At 48.1% G+C, this 21,005-nt stretch overlaps 1 protein-coding gene across 2 annotated transcripts in view; it reads left to right on the top strand.

The window, feature by feature from the left end:
- The first annotated feature begins 3,273 nt into the window (after nucleotides 1-3,273).
- Nucleotides 3,274-21,005, top strand: part of WHRN (whirlin) — a 91,998-nt gene continuing 74,266 nt past the window's right edge. The window contains exon 1 of one of the 2 annotated variants that reach the window (XM_027550612.1): nucleotides 3,274-4,744. In XM_027550612.1, the coding sequence (XP_027406413.1) occupies nucleotides 4,127-4,744 (618 nt within the window). In that variant the 5' untranslated portion in view covers nucleotides 3,274-4,126. The remainder of the gene's footprint in view (nucleotides 4,745-21,005) is intronic. The other variant, XM_027550611.1, reaches the window with a different exon arrangement.

The raw sequence follows: 21,005 nt of genomic DNA, 5'->3' as shown, positions 1-21,005 counted from the left end.
ACAGCTGTCCTCAGGAGAGACAGGGAAGGCTTAGAAACTTCATTTTGCAATTGAGCAGGGAAGCCATTTGCCATGGGTCACTCAACTAGTAAAGGGACATTATGAAGTTGAAACCACGTTTTCTGCCCAATATTTAGGGTGCAATTTAATATGTTGTCTCTTGGTTAAAACAAACGCATGAGAAATAAACAACCAAAAATTCAGTTCCACACAAACAACTTGTCAGTTGAAGACAAGTCAGTCTTCTTCCCTCTGCCTTTTCAACCACACCAGTGTGTCCGAGTTTCCCGGAACATCCACAGGAGAAGGGCAGTGATTTGCCAGAGTTAGGGAATGACAGTGGACTATACAAAAAGGCGCTTTGGTGAAGACAGCCAAAGGAAGCCTGCAGCGGATACCGGAAAATTTTATTTTCCTTCTGAAGAGGGCAGTATGCAACCAAGGCCAGGTCTGCTCAAGTACTCAGGATTTCCTTCCAGGTCTTCAAGGCCGGAGGCTGGGCAGCCCTCAGGAGCCCAGGCATCTTGGGTTTCCAAGAGCTTATTTCTGAACAACAAACACATCTTCAGACGTGAAATAGGATTCTTGAGGTTTGAGCACAGTTACACACTGCCTTGTATCCAAGAGTACACAGGGCAAACTGATACAAAGGAGGTTTTGCAAGATGGATGGAAGAAGACCCAGTGAGTTCTTTTTCCATGTCCTTGAACTTGTCTGCCCCCCCTAATCAGCCTCTATGACTAAGCAATAGCCCAGCATCCCAGATGGGTTTCTGATGTTTGCAGAAGAAGGTGTTGCTTTTCCTACTCAAACGTGTGTGCAACAGTAGTTTCTGCTGCCTAAAGCAAAGTACCTTCTTGCAAATATCCTTTGCACAGAAATAAAATGTGGGGAATGGGGATCTTAGCTCCTGGGATGCATTTATCAAGCCAATCACAGTAATTATAATTAGAACACAAACTAAGTGAAAGCCTAGCATGAAATACATTTGCAGAAAACCTGAACTGCATACAATTAAGCCCTGGTTGGTGGCATTTTGAGGTTTGCCATTAATATATTTTAGGGGTGAGCGAGATTGATTTTTTAAAAACTATCTTTGGCTAGTTATATCAAAGCCTTCAATGAGAAAGAAGAATGCACATTATGAACTGCTCTAACAGAGCTGCCAGATGGATGTCCAAGGTAGCTTAACTGGCTGTTTAGACACCCTGTCTGGCTTCCCTGGTGGCTTGGTGGTAAAGAATCTGCCTGCCAATGCAGGGGACATGGGTTCGATCCCTGGTGTAGGACGATCCCACATGCGGCAGAGCAATTAAACCTGTGTGCCACAACTACTGAGTCAGAACTCTAGAGCCCATGAGCGGAAACTGCTGAAGACCGCATACCTAGAGCCTGTGATCTGCAACAAGAGAAACCACTGCCCTGAGAAGACTGCGCACCACGACTGGAGAGTAGCCCCTGCCCCGAAGAAGGACTCGCGCAGCAACAAAGACCCAGCACAGCCAGACACAAAAGAAACACATAAATCTTTAAACAGACACCCTTTCACATATGTTCTTTGGGCATTAATTTAATCGAGGCCTGTTTTAGGGAAATGAAGACAATTGGCAATTTGAGGGGGATAATGTATAAAGAAAGCTGAATGCCGAAGAATTGACACTTTTGAACTGTGGTGTTGGAGAAGACTCTTAAGAGTCCCTTGGACTGCAAGGAGATCCAACCAGTCCATCCTAAAGGAGATCAGTCCTGGATGTTCATTGGAAGGACTGATGCTGAAACTCCAATACTATGGACACCTGATGCGAACTGACTCATTGGAAAAGACCCCGATGCTGGGAAAGATTGAAGGCGAGAGGAGAAGGGGACAACAGAGGATGAGGTTGTTGGATGACATCACCAACTCGATGGACATGAGTTTGAGTAAGCTCTGGAAGTTGGTGATGGACAGGGAAGCCTGGCATGCTGCAATCCATGGGTCTTCGAAGAGTCAGACATGACTGAGCGACTGAACTGAACTGAACTGAATATAGCTTCAGTTCCCAGCCTTGGTTTCAGAAATGCTCTAAACCTACAGAGCTGAAAAATCCCTCCATGGTTCCCCGTGGTCCAGAAAAGAAAATCCGTTCCCTTCATTCAGGTGTCAGCTCTTTGACTGATAAAGTCCTGGCCATTTTCTCTTCCCCTAAACCTGGGCTCTCTCAGCCGTTGCAACAACTTATCATTCTGATTTTTAACTTTATTTATGTGGGCTTTCTCCCCTGCTAGACGATAACCTCCTTGAGGTAATAGATTTCATCTTTTTAACTAGAGTCTCCAGCACTCAGCACAAGAGTCAGGACAGAATGAGTGCCCTTAGATTATATTTGAGGGAGGGGGTACCTTGGAGAATCTTCCCATTTGTCTTGGGATGGAAAGGAACGGAATAGTTTTTCCCCAACACTCTTAAAACACATTTTTTAAAGTGTTTGAGATAACTGTAGATTCACACACAGTTGTAAGGAATAATACACAGACGTCCCATGCGCCCTTCCCCTAGTGTCCCCTAATGCTGACAAGATCACAGCTCTGATCTTGACACTGATAAAATCCACCCACCTTATTTGGAACTTGAAATATTTTGTGTAAAACTTTAATATTTTATGTTTTATACTTTTATATTTCATATGCCCATGTGTGTGTGTGTTGTCCACTTTATATTTGTGAAAACGTTTTTCCTACCTACTGAATATAGGGCAGGGGTCCAGTCTGATCTAGCCTTGCATTGGAGTTTGACCCCACAGATACCGAATATGCTTGAATAGACAGATCTCTTGCACACAGTAGGTGCTCAACAATCGTCCGTATAAACACATGAACTTGAATGTTAGTGCGTGCAAGAAGGGACCTCAAGGCTTTAAGGTAGAAAACTGAGCCTGAGGCATTTAACATTTTAGGGGCAAGATGTTGGTTATTTTCCCAGAGTTGTGAATTAGCTTACTGGCCAGTTGCTCCAAAGCGATCCAGATGACCATGCCTCGATCGTGGAAGAGAACAGTTTTTGAGGTACACCCTTCCCCCCCGGCCACCTGCTGGAGAAGTGGGGGTAACTCTCATCAACCCTGGAGCTCCTCCCACCCCTAACCCCCACTTTCACCCCTTTCTTCCCTGGGGCTAGACTGTTTCACCCCGTCTCCAGGCAACCGCCAGGCGCGAGGCGGGACGTCATTTCCTGAAGAGCCCGCGCGGGGCGGGGGGAAGGGTAGAGAGGGGGAGGGGCAAGGGGCGGGGCCTAGACTGGGCTGGCGACGGCGACGGCGACGGCGTCGGAACTCACTGGAAGATCGGCCCCGGGCGGCTCAACAGTTCTCAAAGTCCCGGCTCGCGGCCGCGCGGCTCCGTCTGCGCGCGGGCGGTGCAGGGGCGCAGGTGTCCCCGGGCTGTTTGCATCCCGGGGCTGCCTTGGACATGCCTCGCACCCCCTGCCGGACGTCCGCGCGGCTCCACCGGCTGCGATCCTAGAGACTCCGGGTCTAGAGCGCCCCCACCCCAATTTATGACTTCGGGGTCCCCCAGCCCGAGAGGAACAGGCGTCCCGGCTGGGGGAGCCCCGGGTATGGTGTGACGGGGCGGTCGGCTTTGCTGCACCCCTCCTCCCGGCTCTGGCCACTCGTGGTCTCTGTGCCCCTCAGAATGTAGCTGCTCTCTCCTCGTCCCCTCGGACTCCAGCCGCAGTCTCCGCGACCTCCGGGCTCCAGCCGCCAACTCCTTGTCCCTGGGGACCCCGCCGCCGTCTCCGCCTTGCCGGGACTCCAGCCACTGTCTCCGCGTCCTCTGGACTCCAGTTTCGCGACCCCCTCGGTCTTCGCGCGCCTGGGAATCTAGCATTGGTCTCCGCGATCCCGCCCCGGGATTAAGGCACCGTTTCCGTGCCCTCCAAACCTAGACTCCAGCCTTCTCCAGGTCTTCCCGGATCCAGCCCCTGTCTCGGCAATCCCCCGGCGCCCCCCCACCCCGCCATCCTCAGCTCCCAGACCCAGACTCCAGCCGCGATCTCCGCGCTCCCGGGATCCAGCTGTCGCGCCAGTGCCGGCGAGTGCCGCGGGTGTCCCACCGCGCGCCCCGATTCCGCCCGGGCCTCGGCGGGGAGATGAACGCGCAGCTGGACGGCCTGTCGGTGGGCTCGTCCTCCACCGGCTCGCTGGGCTCGGCGGCTGGGGCGGGCGGCAGCGGGGGCGCGGGGCTGCGACTGCTGTCTGCCAACGTGCGCCAGCTGCACCAGGCGCTGACCGCGCTGCTGAGCGAGGCGGAGCGGGAGCAGTTCACGCACTGCTTGAACGCCTACCACGCGCGCCGCAACGTCTTCGACCTGGTGCGCACCCTGCGCGTGCTGCTGGACAGCCCGGTCAAGCGGCGCCTGCTGCCGATGCTGCGGCTGGTCATCCCGCGCTCCGACCAGCTGCTCTTCGACCAGTATACGGCGGAGGGCCTCTACCTGCCCGCCACCACCCCCTACAGGCAACCCGTCTGGGGCGGCCCCGACGGCGCGGGGCCCGGGGAGGTGCGCCTGGTGAGCCTGCGGCGCGCCAAGGCCCACGAGGGCTTAGGCTTCAGCATCCGCGGGGGCTCGGAGCATGGCGTGGGCATCTATGTGTCGCTGGTGGAGCCGGGCTCTCTGGCCGAGAAGGAGGGGCTGAGAGTCGGGGACCAGATTCTGCGTGTCAACGACAAATCCCTGGCCCGAGTGACCCACGCTGAAGCCGTCAAGGTAGGGCTCTGATTTGGGATTGACTTCGGGGCAGAGTGGCGAAGCACCTCATATTAGTAGTAACTCCATGCTGTGTGTCCTTAGCCAAATCGCTTGACCTTTCTGGGCCCCGTTTTTCTTAAAAGTATTTCCTTAAAACACGAACATCTAGGGTTTTTTGAGCAAATAGATACCAGGCACTTGGGACATAGTGATGGGCGAAAAGACAGGGACCCTGCCTTCATGGGGCATAAAGGTTAGTGTGCGGGAGACAGGCGTTATCAAACGCTCCTGCAAAGGTATGATTCCCACAAAGTGGGAAAAGGATTCTTATGAGCTTTAAAAGAGGTACTGTGTCTGCTCGGCATATGGTTAGTAATCAGTGGGCGAGCTCCCCTTCTGCTGTTGTTATTCTCATTATTCTGGAGGCTTTTGCTCCTGAAAGTTTTGTGAACTCCAGAGTGGTCCAAGGAGGCTGTGCTGGTGAGCCACTGAGGTCTGGCCTGACCTTCTGTTTACGGACCAGGCTGTGTATCCTGGGACAGGTCCCTCAGAACCTCTGGTTCTCCATTTGGACCGTAAGTGTCCCTAGCCTTGATGGGGTGTTTGCCTGAATGCCAAGAATGAATCTCCCACCCCCTGGAGAGTGGTTGTGCTTTTTGTGTCTGTTAATTGAGAAAAATAACCTCATGGCAACTAACTCTTAGGAATTTAACATGCTCTTTAAAGGACTGTGTGTGTTTGCTAATCTCACGCCCAGGGCTGTTGAAAATCAGTTGAAGTATGGGACAGTGTTTGGTTTATGTGTGGATTCAGCGATGCTTTGCAGGTGCATGCCCTGCGCATGCGCGCGAACACACACACACACACACACACACACACACACACACACACACACACACACACACACACAGACACACACACACACACTCACACACACACACACACACACACACCCACCTTTGTGTCAAGAAGTGAAGAGTTTTGGGGAAAAGGAACAGTGGCACAGTTTGCTTCTGCAAGGAAAATGCTTCCCAGGGGATTGGGCAGGCTTCTGACCCAGCTTCTCACCACCCATCCCTCATCCAAGTCTCTGGTCCCCTCCATGCAGGTGTTTGGACTCCAGTGGAGGGACCGCAGGCTGCTGGGAAACACTCAGGCAGCAGAGGTCCCTGGGCTGTTTCCCGTGTCTGTTAATGACCTGTGACCAGGTGCCTCTAGAGCTCATTTCCTGACTGTTCACCCCGGGCACAACCATCCTCTGACCTTGGCTTCCCTCTGCTTCCTGACCTATCTGCCCCTCAGGGAGGCCCCTGAGGATTTTAGAAACTTCCCTGCTGCTCCCAGAAAAAAGGCTGACGAGTTCACACTGCTTGGGGGTACTGAGGATAAAGCTCCCTCTGGGTTTCCAGCAAACATCCTCCTCTCTGTCTCCTCCCCACCCCCCAACAGTTCATCTCTTCCCATTATCTGACATTCCACGTATTTTAAAAAAAGAAATAGTCCATTAGCCTTTGATCCTGAAAGGTCTGGAGTTCCCAGATGACAAATTTTTACTTGAAAGATATTTGATCCAATGGTCATTTATAAACGTGGATTCAATTTTAGTGGCAGTTTAAAAGGACTCGGGTAGCTTAATCGTCAGGAGGTGATAGACTTGGGAAAGGCCTCAGGAAACCTGGGCGTTAAGAACACCAAGTGCCCCTTCAGTTCCCACCCCAGACTCAGCCACGCCTCTGAGGCTGGAGACGCTCCAGAGTTTCCGTTCTGCCCTCCCCATCTGTCGATGGCGCCCTGCATCTTCTCCCCAACCTCCCTCCACTACACCAAAGTGCTGCTGCCCCCGGGCACCAGGCCTTCGCTAGTGTGTTTATTCTTGTTGCCTCCGGAGTCAGACCTAAACTCACTGGGCATAGCTTTTGAAGCTCCAGAACTCTCCTTGAGGAAGGGAGGGGTTGATCAGAGCGGAACAGCCCTTGGACAGGTGGGAGCCAGTGGGAGCCAGGCAGTTCCTTGTCCCTGAAACTTTCCCTGCACAGGCTGGGGAACACCATCCTCTTAGGTGACCCGCTTCCTCCCGGCCAACGCCAGACGTGTAACCTGCCTGGAACACACCCCTTTGGACCCTTCAGAAGCAACAGACAAATGAGCAGCTCTGTGTCACCTTAACTCCAGGGACGAGAGGGGGACGGACTTTCCATGGGTGGAATTTAAAACGGAGGAGGCGGAACCTCATCTTGGAGGCCTCAGGAGCCCTAGGCATGCGGGATGGGCGGGGATTTCAGGGACAGTTTAGAACACGTGCAGCTATTGACACATTTCCACAAAATTCAGGGTGCAGAGTCCCCTTAACTGAAAGTCCCCCAGCTTCTCTAAACTGGGAGGCCCCAGTTTGCTGCCCTTAATCAGGATTTCTGCACTGCCAGCCCCTCTTTAAAAGCTATGGTGTAGGGATTTTTTAACTTCGGGTTTTATTCAAATGGCATCAGTGTTTCTGCTTCTGTCCTTTTCCTGTTCCAGGATACCACATTGCCTTTAGTAGGAGATATGTTTTCCTTTGTCCTCTTCAACTGTATTCATTTATTTTTTGCTTCCTCCCACAGTTTTATTGAAGTGTAACTAACTGGCAAGTAAAAACTGTATATATTTAAGGTGTGTTGTTGCATGCTAAGTTGCTTCAGTCATGTCCTGACTCTTTGCGACCCTATGGACTGTAGCCTGCCCCGCTCCTCTGTCAATGGGATTCTCCAGGCAAGAATACTGGAGTAGGTTATTTAAGGTATACAATGGAATATGGGATATTTGATCACCTTTATATTGCAAAATGATGACCACAATTAAGCTAATTCACATATCCATCACTTTACATGTTATTTTATTTCTGTGGTAAGAACACTTAAGATGTAAACACTTAGAAAATTTTAAGAATACAATTTAGAATTATTATTAATAAATGTGGTCACCTTGCTGTGCATGAGATCCCCAGAAGCTACTCATAACTGGAAGTTTCTACCAATATCTCCCGTTTTCCACCAACCCTAAACCCTGGTAACCACCATCCTCCTCTCTGCTTTCGTGAGCTCAACGTTTTTATATTCCATTTATAATTGAAATCATACAATATTTTTCTGTGTCTGGCTTGTTTTACTTAGTATGTCCTCCATGTTCATCTGTGTTGTCACAAATGGCAAGATTTCCTTTTTTAGTGGCTGAATAATATTCCATTGTGTGTAAATATATGCCACCTTTACCTTCTCTGTTCACTGTCAGTAGACATTTGCCTATTGAGGCAATATGGCTTCAGTCTTAAATCTTTATTTTTCTTCTGCAGGTAGAAAGGGGGAAAAGATCCTCTGAGCTTCTCAAAGGAGAGATTGTGCGCGTGCACACCTGTGTGTGTGTGTGTGTGTCAAAAGAAAATTAAATTTTAGAAATCAGGTTACTTAATAGTTTATGAATCAGAGAGGGTCACCTCCTCTCAGTGAACAGAGGAGATTGAATATACAAAGGTTCTTCCACTTCTCTGTCAGACAAATCAAGTATCCACCATTACAGCGAATTTAAGGAGGACTTTATCCTCTGTCTGCTGAAGCTCCCAGCCCTCTCTTGAAGCCTATTTGCTAAATCAGCAGTGACAGGCGCAGATAAGGCAAGCCATTTACTATTTGCAATTATGTTGAAACGTTGGATTTTTGAGAAGTCTATCTTGAACGAACAGGAGCCAAGCCAATACTAACAAAAAAGAAGACCTTTCAAAGATTTTCAGCCAAAAATGCTTGATAAATTGGCCATGAAGTCCCCAGGCCAAGGATGCTGTATTGGACTCTGCGGCACATTTGCTGTGTGACCTTGGGCCAGTCACGGACCCTCTCTGGGTCCTGGGTGGATGAGCCAGGGACTGCCCAAGGTCCCTTCCAGCTCAGACAATCTGTGGTTTGCTTCATATGTACCACCCAGAAGGCATTTAGGAGTCTAATTCGGCGGGGGTTTCTTTGTTTTTTTGGAATTGCTTTCGTTTAAGGCAGAGTAAAGGAAGTTGGCTAAGGATTGGGAGACAAGAATCTTGGCACTCTTGGGTAGCCTGCTACGAAATTAAAAAAATGGTGGGTTACACATTGTGCTGATAGGAACTTGACCGCTCTCCTCAGCCCAGGAACACTAGCCCTTGTGACATTCCAGGGTACATGAGAAAGCGACAGTTAGATTGTGGCACACACAGCACCACCCTGCGAGTATTCAAAATCAAATTCACTCGCCCGCTTGGCTTGCTTTCTGAGTCCCTGATTCATCGGGTAGTAGAAAGGGAGGGGTATCTATGTGTTACTGGGATGTGTGTATGAATGCCTGTGTTTCATCTCGATAAAAATTAAACAGCTTTATTACAGTCTCTGAATTTCCACCCCCCACCACCGCTGGGTACATCCAAGGAGCATATTAGAATTTGAAATGTTCCAGAAGTTTAAAGCAGGGGCTGGCCCTTTCATTTAATTAGAGTTATCCCACCCCCCCTTCCTTTGCATAATAACCCAGGGAGAATCTGCCCACCCTCCCTTCCTTTGCATAATAACCCAGGGAGAATCTGCCCATAATAATATGTTATTGTATTTGGTCCGGCACATTCTCAACGACACATTTGTCATTTTCACATTGTACACGGTTAGCTGAAGCCATGACAAATTATTGCTGCTTCCAACTTGGTGTCTGAAACGCAGCTCCTCCTTCCCTATCTCATTCCTGTCTTCCAGTTTGGAAAACCCTGGCTAATGTGTTCATGGGGACACACAGACTTTCCTTTGGCCCTGCATTCATTCTTGGGTCCTCTGAGTCCTGCCAGCCATGACATGTTGAAAGCTCACTATTAATAAAACCTTTATTGAATAGATGTTTGCTTGCTGGATCCAGAGTGTGATGCAGTACCTTGAGAGAGTCCATTTCTTTAATTTAACCTTATGTATTTATTTGGCTTAAGTAGATCCTGAAGGCTTTAGAAAATGATGGTGCCTTTCAACTGGTTATTTACTGTTCAAATCAAAGAAACATTTTGCATAGTAGAAGAGAACACTTTTTTTTTCAGAATTGTTATTTTTATAGTAGACGATTCCTGCCTCCTGACTTAAGCTGGACAGGAAAGAGATATAGTAATCACTCCAGCGCCAGCTTCTTGTTTCTCTGTCACCCCACCCCCTCCCGACCAACGGCAATGTTTATTACCTGCCACAGATTCATCGTGTGGATGGAGCTGCAAAGATAAGTATGATCCTTTAACCCTCGACCAATTGGATTCTGTCCGTGTTCTTGCCTCCCACCTCTGCCTGCCTCCAGCCACACGGCACACAGCCTGTATGCACCTGTCAAACGCTCGCAGCCCCTCGCCTGCCTGTCTGCTCGTGCTCACCGCACACAAGCTTCTCCGAGCCGTAATCCCCCCGCCGTCCTTCAGAGGGCTTTGCACTGAAGCAGTCATCCATGGGGATTAGGCTCCAACTGGCTTTCCCGCAAGGTTCTTTGATGACCTGGAAGGACAGCGTCTGGTCTCCACCGTTTAGGGACTCCAGACCAGAGGCTCTGATGGGAAGAATGGCATTTCGTGGCTAGAGGTAGCTGGAGGCTGCAATACAGATCTTTCAAAGCCAATTCTTTTTCTTTCTGTTTCTTTAAAAACCCCCAAGCAAGAAACTGATGTTAACGTAGAGCTCACAAGGACTTCTAATTGTGCCCCCCAGGGTGGGGGCCACCTTTTCAAGATTCCTGGGCTGCAGACATTGCCATTTTACTTTTCCAGCAGGGCGGATGGAAAGGGCTCAAAGAGCAGGAAACAGACTCTGCATTCCACTCCCGTGCACTCCTGGCGTCACTGCAGGAGGCAGCCCCCTGGGGCTTGTATTTTAACTTTGCATCACCGGAACTCTGTGGGGAAGAGAAGAGGCTTAGTGTGTGCCTACACTGCTTCATGCTTTCTGCCTCCCGGGGGAGGCAGGGAAGTCGGGAGCCTGGTGCTCAAGGAGGTAAAACTGACGAGGCTGGAGTCACCAATGGGATCAGGACTTCAGTGGCCCTTTTTCCTTACCTCCCTACCCTGGAACTCAGCCCTAGGGTTAAACAGCCATCCGCATAGAAGGCAGTGCCAGCCCCCTGCTGGAAGGCAGGCAAAAGGCACATTTTGTGCCTGACATTCAGGGTGTCTTTCAAAGGCTTCATTCGACCAAGTGGGGAGTCTGATGCCCGCACGTCCAGAGAAAGCAGCATGTTTTAGTCCTCCTGTCTTCAGGCACAGTCTTTTGTCCACAGGCGCTCTGAACAGCACTTACTGCACCCAGGCTGGTACTTGGAAATCAGAGATGAATGTATACAGCCTGTGCCCTCAGGGAGTCATGAGGGAGAGTTGGAACTACTCATAGGCACAGGACACCAAGTGTTTTAAGAGCTGTGATGCCGGCCTGCCTCTGCCTCCCTGCCACCCTCTCCAAAGGCATCGCCCGCTCCCACACTCCCCCGCATCCATCCTCATAACCTGCTTCAGTTTCCTTCAGCACACTTGTCACTACTAGAAGGACATTTTAACTGTTTATCATCTGCTTTTCCCCCTGTGCGTAAGCTCTGTGAGAGCCGAAATTTGATCTGCATTGCTCACTCGCATACCCCAATACCTCCACGGTGACCGGAGCAGAGTAGGTGTTTTAATACATAAATAAATATTTGCTGAATGAATGGAATGCTCTTACTACTAATGCCATGCTGGAGAGTTCAGGACACCTTGGTTCTTGAGTGTAATAGCTTAAGAAAGTCTGGGGGTTGCAATGTAGTGGGTGCTGAATAGAAAACTCAAGGAAAGCCATCAACTCTAGTGTCGTGTGCCAGGAAATCAGCTGTGTGGCTGCAGGCAGGTCATGTGACTCTGAACCTCAGCTTTGCAACTGTGAAATGGGCATAGCTACCGCAAAAGAGTTGGACATACCTTAGCCACTAAACAACAACAGCAATCTCCCACCTGCCTCCTTCCCAGGGCTGTAGGGATCAAATGACTGAACAAGTGTGAAAACATTGGTAAGTAGGAAACTGTTTCAATGAAAAGTCTTTAAAATAGTGTAGTCTGACTTGGTGGGCAATAGTCTTTCCCATCCTCTACCCTCCCAAGTCTACCCTATGAGACCCCTTCGGTTATTTAATTTGTCATTTTGCTCTTAATTTTAAAATCACATTCCCCAAAGTGGGTTATTTTCACAGCCTGACTGTGTGAGCTTCCAAAATAGAACCATTTATGCATTCTGAAGCAATCAATGAACCAATTTCGGGTGATGAGATATATCTTCTGTATCTTCTGGTTTTTTGTTATTAAAAAGAAAAAAAGAAACACCGTTCTGGCGGGTTTCAAGAAACCTCAGCATTTTAGGTGAAGGGCAAGTTTCTGTTAATCACATGTGTGTTTCAAAGCTGCTTTATCTGAGAATGCATAATTTCTTTTTTTTTCCCTTCTTCTTTTCCAGTCCCTGCCCCTTTGCCTCCTTCCCCTTTGAGAATTTGTGTTCCTGCTGCTAAATTGGCTGTGGCTTTGCTTCAGCTGGCAGCCAGTTTCATAGTTATTTTTCCTCTCTACCTGAGTTTTCATAATATCAGCATCCTCTCAACTTTGAGTGCAAAGCAAATACATCAGCCTCCCATAAACAGGTCCCAAGATGTCCTCTTTACAGGACTTTAAAGATGCAGGCTACAGGGACGAAGAGAGTACAGTGACATCAAAGGGTGTTTTCAAACACCCAGGAGTTGGGGCCTTAGAAGAGGTGATTCACAAATTAACAAGCCCCCATTGTTTAGTTGCTAATTCGTGTCTGACTTTTTTGCGACCCCATAGACTGTAGCCCCACCGAGCTCCTCTGTCCTTGGAATTCTCCAAGCAAGTATACTGGAGTGAGTTGCCATTTCCTTCTCCAGGGGAGCTTCCCTGGCCAGGGATGGAACCCATATCTTCTGCACTGGCAGACAGATTCTTTACCACTGAGCCACCAGGGAAGCCCAGCAAGCCCCCTAGGTAATTCTTAACCACTCTGAAGTTTGGAAAGCCTGTCTTTCTTTTGGATTCCATCCCTCCTCCCCTCCCTACCCCCATTTATCCACACAAAGATTTGATCAGAGACGTGGATCCACCCTGTCCCCATCTTTAACTATTTCAGAGCACAATCCCAGATGCGCAAGGTCAGCTGATAAATTGGAAAATCAAGGGAAGGGAGGTCTGTACCCAAGAGGCAGCTTTTGGAGATGGACCTGGGTTCATCTGAGAGTGTACTTGGCTGTGACCTTGGGCAGCTAACTCCCTTTGCCTCTCTGTGACTCAGACTCCCCCACCGGTGAGCCCGGCTCACTGCCCTCACGAACAGCTTACTGACACTGTTGCACATCAAAAGTTTGAGAAATAAGGCCATGGAGGTCCCACTGCAAGAAGTGAAATGAAAAATGTTATCGACTGAATTTGCTTGGCTTTGACAGTTTTTTGTTGTGCCTGTTTTGTTTTTTTTTTAAAGCAAAAATATACTTGGCAGAAAATATTGGAACTTGAGGCTCTCGTGTTCCATTGTAACTGTTTGAATTGCAGGGTCATTTACTAAATGTAATCAATGTTCCCACGTAGACAGAGTTTCTTTAAAAATGTATTTGCTCCTATCTGGATGTCAGCATCTGCGTTTTCATTTTGCAGCAGTCATCAGGCCCAGGTGTTGAGTGGAATTGTGTGTCTCGACCTCCCTTAAAAATGTGGGGAGGCAAGATAGATGCGTGGCCCAGAGGCCAGTGTGTGACACCCCCCCGGTCAGCTGCGTCCCCAGCCTTGTTCCCCAGCATCCTTCCCTGATGGGCTCCCCAGGGGCCCTGATGAGGCGGTGGAGGAGATAAAGCTGTTTGCAGAACCCATTTAAGCAGTTAATACAGGTGAAAGTGGTAATTTGACAACAAGGGCATCCACTCTTAAACAATAAAAAAAAAAACCCTCTGCAGTTGATTTGAACCACTTCTGAAATGGTGTTCTAGGCTTCACTAAGAGGTTTCTGATTAATAAGAGAATAGAAAAGTGATCCAGCTATCAGAAACTTTGCTCGTAAGTCCCTGGGGATGGGTTTTCCTTCTTCCATTTCTGTCCTCCCAGACCCAGATAGAGGGTGTGGGGTCCTTTGGTGTGTCTGGACCCAGCATCATCTTTATCCTTTTCTTCTTCTCTCTTCTTCCTCCTTCCTGTTTCTCCTTGGGTTCCCCAGCCCTCTCCCAGATTTTTTTCCCAACTCTCCTGAAGCATCTCCCCCTTCCAAGAGTTCCTCCAAATCCTGAGATTTTTTAAGTCAACGGGGCATGTCAGAATGTCCAGGTCACCCACAGATTCCTTCCTCTTTCTCCCCAAATGTCTGTCTCTTCACCCATCTTCTACCTGTGTCGTCTCTGAACAGTATCTGTTCCTCCCTTTAGTGTATTTATTTTTACTTATGTTTTCAGCTCTTCTGTATTATTGGCCTGGAAGCCCTGGCTTATCTCTGACCCTCTGATGGCACCTCTCTGCTGTTGTTCAGTCGCTCAATCGTGCCCGACTCTTTGCGACCCCATGGACTGCAGCACGCCAGGCTTCCCTGTCCTTCACCATCTCCAGGAGCTTGCTCAAACTCATGTCCACCAAGTCGGTGATGCCATCCAACCATCTCATCCTGTTATCTCCTTCTCCTCCTGCCCTCAGTCTTTCCCAGCCTCAGGGTCTTTTCCAATGAGTTGGCTCTTTGCATCAGGTGGCCAAAGTATTGGAGCTTCAGCTTCAGCATCAGTCCTTCCAATGAATATTCAGGGTTGATTTCCTTTAGGATGGACTAATCTGATCTCCTTGCAGTCTCAAGCATCTTCTCCAACACCACAGTTCGAAAACTTCTCCACGATCCCTGTTGGGGATTGCACCTGCTCGTGGTGAGTTCGACTCTCCGGCCTGACCTCTCTCCAGCAGGTCTCAGACCACTCCCCCCGACCCCTATCACCACTGCCAAACGGCAGAGGCCTCCCTGCTGTCCGCCTGTCTGTCTCCCATCTTGCTCATCTACTCGCCAGTCCATTCCGCGTCCTGGAGGCAAAGTGAACTTTAGAAACTTGGGTCTGCCTAGCGCTTCACAGTGGAGCTGGGAACCTGTGGGGCAGAGGCCGAGCTCCTGACCCTGACGTTCGTGCTGCTCATGAGCCGATCCTTTCTTACCCACAGACAGTCCTTTTCCCCAGCTGTGCCAGAGTGTAGTTCACACTTGGTCAGACAAGCAGCAAGGGTCCGTTTCTCTCCACCCATGGTCTTATGGCCCCTGTGCCTCCCCCTAGCAGACCTGCTGCCCACAGGCAGCTACTCCATCTATGGGAAACCTTCTCTTCTCCCCTCTGCTTCCTCTGGGTGGTGGCCTCCTTTTCTCTCATCATTACAGAGTATGTATTTCCTAGTGTTGCTCTGTGAACAATAATAACCTTTGTACATATAAAATTCATTGACCATCACGACAGCCTTATTAATAGGCACCATGTTTTTCACTTAATTTTGCAAAACTGCCAAGAATTTGTCACTTGCCTGTTGTCACCAAGATGGAAAGTGGCAAAGCCAGGATTTAAGCCCAGGTTTTGTCCATTTGAGGGACTGTGACCATCACCCCAACACCAGAGAGAGGGAGCAGCCTACTGTGCTTGAATCTGGGCTCTGGAGTCAGACATTCTGGGTTCCAAGCTCAACTCTGCCACTTTGGACCTGTAGGGTCTTGAGCAAACTTCTTAACCTTTCTGATTTTCAAATTCCTCTTCCATAAAATTGTGATGGAAAGAGTAGTCAGATGGCAGACAAGTTACTAAGCTTCTGTGTTCCTTCTCTGTTCAATTTCCTCCATATTGACGGCCTTACAGGTAACATATTGAAGCACCGCGCATATCTATTCATTCGAACACTGAATGATTACCCAGTGTGTTGGGGTCTGTTTTCCTGCCAAATGATGTTCTACTTGGTATAAAATATGTAACACAAGATGCTTACAAGCTTGCAGTACCGAGCACACTAATACGTATGGCCACATGGAGGGTCTTCTGTGTGGCTCCAGGAACTCTGCCGGGGCTTCGCATACTGACTTTTCACAGTCCCCAGGGAGAGGAAACAGCATCTGGAATAGGAAGTGATCGGCCGCCTGCATACAGATGGGAGGTGGCAGGCCTAAGATTTGAACCCAGGTCTTTCTGCCTCCAAAGCATTGCTCACAGCCACTGCCCTCGACAGCTTCTATTAATAACTGAGAAGCGGGGTGCATGAGCCGTGGTGCTGGTCAGAGCTGGGTCAGTACATGTACGTCTTTCCCCCAGTTTTTTCCACTTAGCAAGAAAAGCCACAAGGAGCCAGACAACCCAGGCTGTGGCTGCCCTGCCCTTCCCAGGAAGTCTTTACGCGTGTCCTTTGCTGGATGGCAGGCACGGAGGGGGCACGGCCACCTGCCCCTCCTTGTCCCTCCTCGCATCCCTCTCACTATGCCCTGGTCTTTGACAGGATTTTATTTTGTGCATTGTCTGTGGAAATTCCTTAAATAGATAACTGTGACCTCAACTGCACCCCCATTAGGATAAACCCGTAACTTATGAAATCATCTCGCTGACTGGTGGAGGCTTGAATCTGTCTTGCTGTCTGCCCTCTGGGCAGGATGAGGACAGAGTCTGCCGGGCCTTGCGTAGAAGACTGGTGGCTGTCAGCCCCATGGCGGACTGGGCGCATCAAAGGCCGTTTTCTTTAGCTCATAGGAAACATGAGGAGCAGAGGAGTCTGTTTGAGCTTTTAAAATACCAATGTGTGTGTGTGTGCACAAGTGTGTGGGTTTTAATGACCTAAGAGAGATAGGTTCCATTTAGAAAACTTAGAAACCCAGAAAAGCACAAAGGAAGAAACCCCAAATCTTGATAATCCTCCCTTAAACCATCGCTGTGGACAATTGATTCCTGTCTCTCCAGTCCCCCGTGTGTCTGTGCCTGTAAATTTGCCCTGGGAACCTCCTAGAAAACTGCCATTCTGAACATAGTCACGTAACCTGCCTCTTTCACCAGACAATGTATCACAACTGTTTTTTTTCCCACCTTGATAAATATTTCTTAAAAATGATTTTTAATGCTTGCATAATATATCACAACAAAGAGAGACATGATTTATTTAACCAATTTCTTCTTGTTGGACTGTTTTTTTTTTTAAAGCATTATCTTTATTTCTGCTTTAAACATCCTTGTACATTAATATTGAAGCGCATCTCTAATAATTCTTTGGACTGTCTTTCTAGAGGTGGCATTGGCTCCGGGAATAGGCAGATTTTTCAGGCTTGGTAACTGTTGCCAAAGTGCTCTTGGGGAAGAGTTTGTTTTTTTACAGTCCCTCCTCCAACATTAGCAGTGTATGAGATGCCTCATTTTTCTCCAGCCTTGCCAACACTGGATATCATATTCCTTTTTCATTTTTGCCAATCTGATAGACAAAATGAATCCTACTCTAATTTATATAATATCCTACTCTAATTTATATAATGAAGTTGAACCCCTTTGCATATTTAGTGTTTGTATAGCTGTATATACATATATAGGGGTTTCCAAAGTGGTTCAGTGGTAAAGAATCTGCCTGCCAATGCAGGAGATGTGGGTTCCATCCTTGGGTCGGGAAGATCCCCTTGAGAAGGAAATGGCAACCCACTCCAGTATTCTTTCCTGAAAAATTTTGTGGACAGAGGAGCCTGGTGGGCTACAGTCTGTGGAGTCGCAAAGAGTCAAATGCTACTGAGCCACTGAGCACACACACGTACATATAAATGGTATATAGAATATATCATATATTAAATGCATATATACATACATAATTGCTATTTGTTTAGTCGCTAAGTCTTGTTGGACTCTTTGTGACCCCATGGACTGTAGTCCGCCAGGCTCCTCTGTCCGTGGGATTTCCCAGGCAAGAATATTGGAGTAGTTGGCCATTTCTTCCTCCAGGGGAATATTCCAGACCCAGGGATTGAACCTGCATCTCCTGCATTGTCAGGAGGATTCTTTACCACTCCCCATCTGTGTATCCACTTGTACACCAAGAAAACGATATTGATAGAAACTGATTTTCCTGATGGATGGATGTGCTATGCACATTGATTCTGGACAGCAAACAGTCCATTGCAAACCCATCGAGGTGCATCTCATGATTTTATCTATGACTCCTAGAATCTTGTTAGTTCCTCCTTAAAGGAAAAAAAGAAAAGAATAAAGAGACAAAATTTAAGAGAACATTTGTAAAGCAATTCACTTAAATTATAAGAGACTAAAAGCCAGGCTTAGTGGATAATTGAAGAATTGCATTAAAAAGGAATCAATATCTTTCTGGAATTGGCTCTGTCCTCATCTTGTGAGATGTTTTGCAAAGGTAGGGTCACTCTGTCACTATCTTCTTGTAAATTTCTCATGGCATTATCCCCAAAGACAGCACTTTTTTCCCTCTCTTTGATCCTCCGTGTTTTCCCTTTTTGCCCAGCCTTAGCTCACCCAGACATTTAGGAGCAAAGACGCTGGAGAGCAGGGGCTTTGAAATGTCAGGTGCCCGTTCCAGGCTTTGGGATCCTGGCATTCTCAGCACTGGAGCAAAGATTTGCTTCTGTATCTTCACACTGGAGCCTTTGGAGAAGGTCAAACTTATAAAGAAAAGAGAAGGAGGGGGGGATGCACAGTTGATTTTGGAAAATCTACTTAGGTTCCAAGGCAAATCTAAACATCATTAAGAAAACTGCAAAGGGGGAAAGAAGATGTCAGCTAGTCATCATTTCTCTACACCTCCCCTGGCCTGTATCTCTATGCATTCACATTTTCCCAATGGTTTAATTACCTTCCTCCTTTCATGTTTGCTTCCTACGTATGTTGTCATGGCGCCTCCTGACCTTTATGTCGAGCTGCGTTTCTGGGAGGTCGTTTGGTTGGGCTCACGCAGCTGCTCTGCAGTTCAATTGCTTTTCCCTGGATGCAGCAGCTCAAGGTGGTGAAGTGGCCTCAAAGAGCCAGAACGGATGGGCCATGTCAGGGCTCGTCTTGGTCTCGATCTAGCCCCCAGTGGGCATGCAGACCTCAGGTACATGACAACGAAGCTGACCTTCTTGGAGACCAAGTGAATTCTCACCACGCTGCCACCCAACTGATGTCAACATTCCACAAGAATTTAGACTGATGATGTTTGGACTTCTGTTTGTAAATGACGTGCATTCTTAGACCAAAGTCAGCAGCAGCAAAGGATTTCTGAGAGGTGGAGGGAGATATAGAGGTTGGATGAGAAAGCCCAGTTACTGCCCAAGTGTCTGTGAAAAGTATCTCTGCTTCCAACTGCATGTGGAGGAGATCTAATCGTCGAGATGGCCTTTAGCCTTCATTCATCCGCTTCGCAGTTGTTTTATTGAGCACCTCCTATGTGATTGGTGTGATTGAACATCCTCTTTATTTATTTTAAACTTTTTATTTTGTATCGGGGTACAGCCAGTTAACAACATTGTGATAGTTTCAAGTGACCAGTGAAGGGACTCAGCCAGACAGATGCACGTATCCATTCTCCTCCAAACTCCCTGTTTGTTTATTTTTAAAAATCAAGAGAATCTATTATCTTCATGAAAGAATAATAGAAGATGAATTCCCAGGAGTGAGGTTGGGGATGCAAGAAGTAGAAGTGAGCAAAGAAATGGTTAACACTTTCTTTTAACTCTTTGAATCCCATTTGTGTGCGTGTGTGCACTCAGTCATGTCTGACTCCTTGAGACTCCATGGACTGTAGTCCGCCACGCTCCTCTGTCCAGGGGATTTTCCAGGCAAGAATACTGGAGTGGGTTCCATTCCCTGACCCAGGGATCGAAACCGCGTCTCCTACATTGGCAGGAGGGTTCTTGACTGCTGAGCCACGTGGGAAGCCATGTATCCCATTTACTTATTTGTTAATATATTTGTAATTAATATTACGTCCTGTTTCAAAAATAACTGAGTGAATTAACCTAAAAAGCTTATCGTGAAAGAGGCAGATCAGAAACAATATTGGAAAGTGTATTGTGTGTGTGTGTGTTAACACACATAGGCATGTGCAAGGTGTTGCCTTTATAGGATTGATATTACATATTCAAATGGAATTCTGAAATTCCTGGTAAAACCAAGGCAAAAAGAGAAATTAATACATTCTTTCAGATTCTATAGAAAACTCACTGGTACCTCAGCAGAGGTAAAAACTCCTCATTGGCACTCAATTTCAAGAGGAAGGAGGTCAATTTCAGGAGGAAGGCAATTTTAGTTGTTTTTTTTCAGTGTCTCTCATTTTACGTGGGATCACCCACAGTCTCCTATCTTTCATATTTACTGGTTTACATATTTACTGATACATCTGGTCACTGATACATTTGGTCACATCTATGACCAAACCAGAATCTCCTGTCTTCTCTGTTGTGAAAGATGTTGATAAAATAATCACTTATATGTAAGGTGAGTATGTTGAGGTAGGGCTTCACCAGTGGCTCAGCAGTAAAGAATCTGCCTGCAGTGCAGGAGATGCAGGAGACCCGGGTTCAATCCCTGGGTCAGGAAGATCCCCTGGGTAGTGCATGGCAACCCACTCCAGTATTCTTGCCTGGAGAATCCCATGGACAGAAGAGTCTAGTGGGCTATAGTCCATAGGGTCGCAAAGAGTCAGACATGACTGAATCGATGGAGCATGCATGCACGTTGAGATATGAATGTTCAGGGACAGGGAGCAGAACATGTAAGTAGCTTGGAGCTCTTGATACTATAAAAAGGCCAGGCGGCAGGGCAGGAGAGGAGGCCGGCTGGGCAGCAGAGTTGGCTGTGCAGGCTGGAGAGGCACTGGGAGGGTTTGGGGCAGGGCAGGGACAGGGCCCACTTCATTTTAAAAGGATGTCCAGATTGCCCTGCAGAGACTAATTTTGGAGGCTGGGAGAGGAGGCTGGAAAGCTGTTGCAGTTAGTGGTCCCTGTAAGAGGTGATAATTAACACAGATAAAACGTGGTGCAGAGGAAGGAGCTCTGAAGACAGAGTGTTAATTAGGGCTTTACTTTCTCATGACATTAAAATATGCCACAGAGAGAGGGAGTCCACGCGCCAGTTTCCGCCCTCCCTCCCAGTGGGGCTGAGCGGAGAGGGTCTTTCCAGTGTCTGTGCTGCGCCTGGGACCAGCTCAGGGTTCCAGAGGCCAAGGTGTCTCATTTACTTGCAACCTGTAAGTCCAAGCCCCCTTTTCAGGCCCTCTCCTTGTCCA

This window comes from Bos indicus x Bos taurus, chromosome 8 (assembly GCF_003369695.1).
Source record: "Bos indicus x Bos taurus breed Angus x Brahman F1 hybrid chromosome 8, Bos_hybrid_MaternalHap_v2.0, whole genome shotgun sequence".
In the NCBI taxonomy this organism is placed as follows: domain Eukaryota; kingdom Metazoa; phylum Chordata; class Mammalia; order Artiodactyla; family Bovidae; genus Bos; species Bos indicus x Bos taurus.
The sequence above is the reverse complement of the archived record's forward strand: the minus strand, read 5'-3'. Positions and strand labels throughout refer to the sequence as shown.